The sequence below is a fragment of the Nannospalax galili genome, unplaced genomic scaffold, assembly GCF_000622305.1.
Source record: "Nannospalax galili isolate Female #2095 unplaced genomic scaffold, S.galili_v1.0 scaffold1585, whole genome shotgun sequence".
Taxonomy (NCBI): domain Eukaryota; kingdom Metazoa; phylum Chordata; class Mammalia; order Rodentia; family Spalacidae; genus Nannospalax; species Nannospalax galili.
The window spans coordinates 285,085-288,605 of record NW_008353737.1 but is presented as its reverse complement, the minus strand read 5'-3'; the positions used below and the strand labels follow the sequence as shown (position 1 = coordinate 288,605).

Below are 3,521 nucleotides of genomic sequence, written 5' to 3'. Positions count from 1 at the left end.
GTTCTAAAGTAGAAAAAAAATTAGATACTTCCATAATTAATAATCTAAAAATGAATATAATTTATGGCATGATTCAAGCTTTCAAACTACACAGAAAACTTACAGTGTTGCTTAAATTATGTCTTTGAAAGGTAACAAGTCATTAAATCTTTAGTCTCTTTTTTTTAAATTGTACTGGAGTAGAACCCAAGGCCTCATGCATGCTAGGCAAGCACTCTGCCACTCAGCTGTATCTCCAGCCTCTTGCTTTTTATTTTGAGGCAAGGTCTCATTAAGTTGCCTAGGCTAAACTTGAACTCACTTTCTAATTCAAGCAGTTCTTGAACTTGCAATCCTCCTGTCTTAACCTCTTAAGTAGTTGGGCTTAAAGGCCTACACCACCAACTTCTTTAGTGTCTTAATCGCTTAGTTCAGTAAATTGTCCCAGGCTTAGCTATATTTTAACTATATTAGTTGTGTGAATGAACTTTTTTTTTTTTTTTTGAGTCACTAGTTTAGATCCAAGTAGTCCATTCACTCTTATTCTGCTATTTTTGTTTCTTGAAAACTTAACAAGAATTTTGGTCATTTTCTAGGATGCACAGACAATTAGGACATTAACTCTCATTTCAAAAACCATTCAAACTTTGGGAAGTTGGGGTAGTCTGTCCAAAAGCAAGGTAAGTTTTTACAGCATTTATCTTATTTTCATACTTACAGCATATACCCTATGATTCCTTCTTCAGTTATCTCTTTCCATCCATATGCAGATGCAATGTCGTTAGTGGATGTTGTTCCTTAGTTGCCTATTAAAAGAGACAGTTTCACTTAACCTGATGTACCTGAGATGGTAGAGGAACCGGGAAGGAAAGATGCAGGTACAGTTTAGTTATCTGATGATCTATGCTATAGTCACCTCATAGCTTGGAAAGAAGTCTTCAGCTCCAAGTCACTCATGGAAATGTGTGACTAGCTTAATCTTCAGCTTCAAAATATAGTCCCATTATTTGCTGTGCTTCAGGCTGTCATCAACGTTTTCCACTCATGAATCCTTTTTTACTTAAGAAGCTTTTATGAAACCTCAGGTATACAGGTATATAAAATATGCACATTAGTCAAAGAGTGATAATAAATTCATTTTAGCTTTTCGAAATGGCATCTCACCTCTACTCCATCACGTGCCTCATGCCCAGCATGGAGGAGAGTTTTTTCTGTCCTTTGCTTTTGCCACTGCTGCCCTGTATTCTTACCCAGTTTTGGATCCAGGAGGAAAAAGGTCAAACACTGACTCTCATGTTCAAGGCTACGTCATGGGCCTTTAGAAGTCTTCATTGCTTCTCAGTCCCCCTCAGCAGCAATGTTCAACAAAGAGGAAATGAGAACCATGCCCAGGGTGATAAAGTGACTGTGATCACTGACTCTACAAAAACATAGCTTTTGCTGTCACCCAGCATCTGACCCAAGATAGGGTGTATTTGGTCATCAGCAGCTGGAAACAACAGAATGTGGACCAAACCCGGCCATTTGGAAGAAAGGGAGGTGCTGAGCATGAGGTGCACCATATGTTGAATGGAGAGGGCTAGAGACAAGGAACATCTGGTGCCCATGGCCCTGCAACATTCTGAGTTCATTGAATTACTGATGTGTGTGGCAAGAGTCAGTCCCATGGTAGAAAACACCCTGGGAACCAATGAGCAGATCTGAAACAAGATCCTAGATGTGAATGTGAAGTCCCCAGCCCTGCTACTAAGCCAGCTGCTGCCCACGTAGAGAGTCAGGGAAGCTCTGTGGTCTGGTCTCTAGTGGTTTATGTGCCAACACCAAAGCTGGGTTTCTTCAACGGAGAACAGCTCTGTAGGGCCTCTTAAGTCTCTGGTCACAGAGCTGGCTCAAGAAGCATCCAGTGACCTAGTGCCATGAGTAATTAGACTGACTTTAGCCAAGTGAAGAAAACATTGCCATGGCTACCTGACATGAATGAAATCTTAAGAATTAGAGAGGTTTGGGAAGCCAGCGGAATGTGCAGGGATTGTCCTTGTGCTCTCTGTAGGTGCCAGCTGTATCACTGAGGAGAACTGTGGTGACAGGCTATTACCTATTCTGTGAAGAGAGTGCATGGCTTAGAGAGTGGGTTTGGGGTTCTCTGGAAAATGGAGGGCTTAGCAGGGAATATGGAGGTGAGGAGCCTTAGAGTTATATAGGGAAAGTTAGTGAACAAAAAAGCTGGGCAAGTGTTCCAGCTTTTTCATTTACAATGTGTTTGGACACCTCTGATCTGGCCCACTCCTGTTTCGTTAGTAATATGCAAGTACTGTGACTTTGAGGCTTCCTCCTTGTATTATTGCTTATCATTGTCCTTCATCCCTAAGAGTTCTTGCCTCTCCCTACCTTCTTTCATTTCTTTCCCATGAAACTAGAAATTGAAAGGCTGGGCTATATAGCCCAATGATGGAGTGCTTGCTTACCTCTTAAAGATGAGACCCTAGGTTCATTCCTCAGTGCTGCCATTTAAAAAAAAGCAATTTAAAAAGGAAGAAAAAACTGGAAATTGGACTGGATAATTTCTTTCTGCCCCTCCAGATGCACTCTGTTTACTTGTCTGTTCTACTCTGTGCCCCAGGAAGATCTGTAGGGGTGTTTCAGGTCCTTTGACCTCTGGCTTCCAGATGAGTTTGGTCAATGGGATTCACTAACAGCAGATTGGAAGTCAAGAGTGAGGTCAGAGAATTTATTTCTCAGGTTCCCTTTTCTGCTTACTGTGTGTGGACTGTTCCCTCCACCAAAGGTATCTCTTATCAGGCCACACCAGGTAGCTATCCATAGTAGGCCTAGGAGTAAGAATGGCTTTATACCTTGTTATATACTAATTAAACCCTATCCGCTTATTTGTGAATACATTTTAAAAATTTGTATTTAAATTTTTTATAAGATAGTAATTATGCAAGTTAATAGATGCCTTGTGATGTTTTGATATGTCTATATTATGCATTGATCAAAAATTTTTATTTTAAAATAATTCTTTGGTATATGTAACTTTGCCATTTATTAAAGACAAAAGCAGATTTGCATACTAATGATGGATGTACAGGTTCATACTTACATAAAGAATCAAGTCTTGGCTGAATATACTGTAGGATGTAGAACATCTTCACTGTTTTCTAAGCTGATCAGTATTTGATTTTATCATCAATGCTGAGAACACCACTTTGCATAAATACAGAGTACAAAATGGCAGAAATATACTTAGGGCTATTTCAGAAATTGTTTGAAATTCTGTCCTAATTGCAAACCGAAATTTTTACTTAATGTTTTTCTTTAATGAAACTCAAATTAGCAACTCAAGCAGTTTTAAAAATTAAACATTCTAATATAATACAATCCAAAACTACACTAATTTGAACATTGGTCATGGTGGTTCATGCCTGTAATTCTAGCACTCAGGAGGCAGAAATAGGCAGATCTCTGTGAGATTGAGGCCAGCCTGGTCTGCATAGCAAGTTCTAGGCCAGCCAGGGCTACATTGGCGAGACCCTGTCTTTTTT

The 3,521-nt window shown here is 39.6% G+C and overlaps 1 protein-coding gene across 2 annotated transcripts in view; it reads left to right on the top strand.

Moving 5' to 3' along the window:
• Rasa2 (RAS p21 protein activator 2) overlaps positions 1-3,521 on the top strand; it is a 123,402-nt gene that overhangs the window by 96,154 nt on the left and 23,727 nt on the right. For both annotated transcript variants that reach the window (XM_008850877.3, XM_008850876.3), the window contains exon 16: positions 576-659. In XM_008850877.3, the coding sequence (XP_008849099.1) occupies positions 576-659 (84 nt within the window). The remainder of the gene's footprint in view (positions 1-575; positions 660-3,521) is intronic.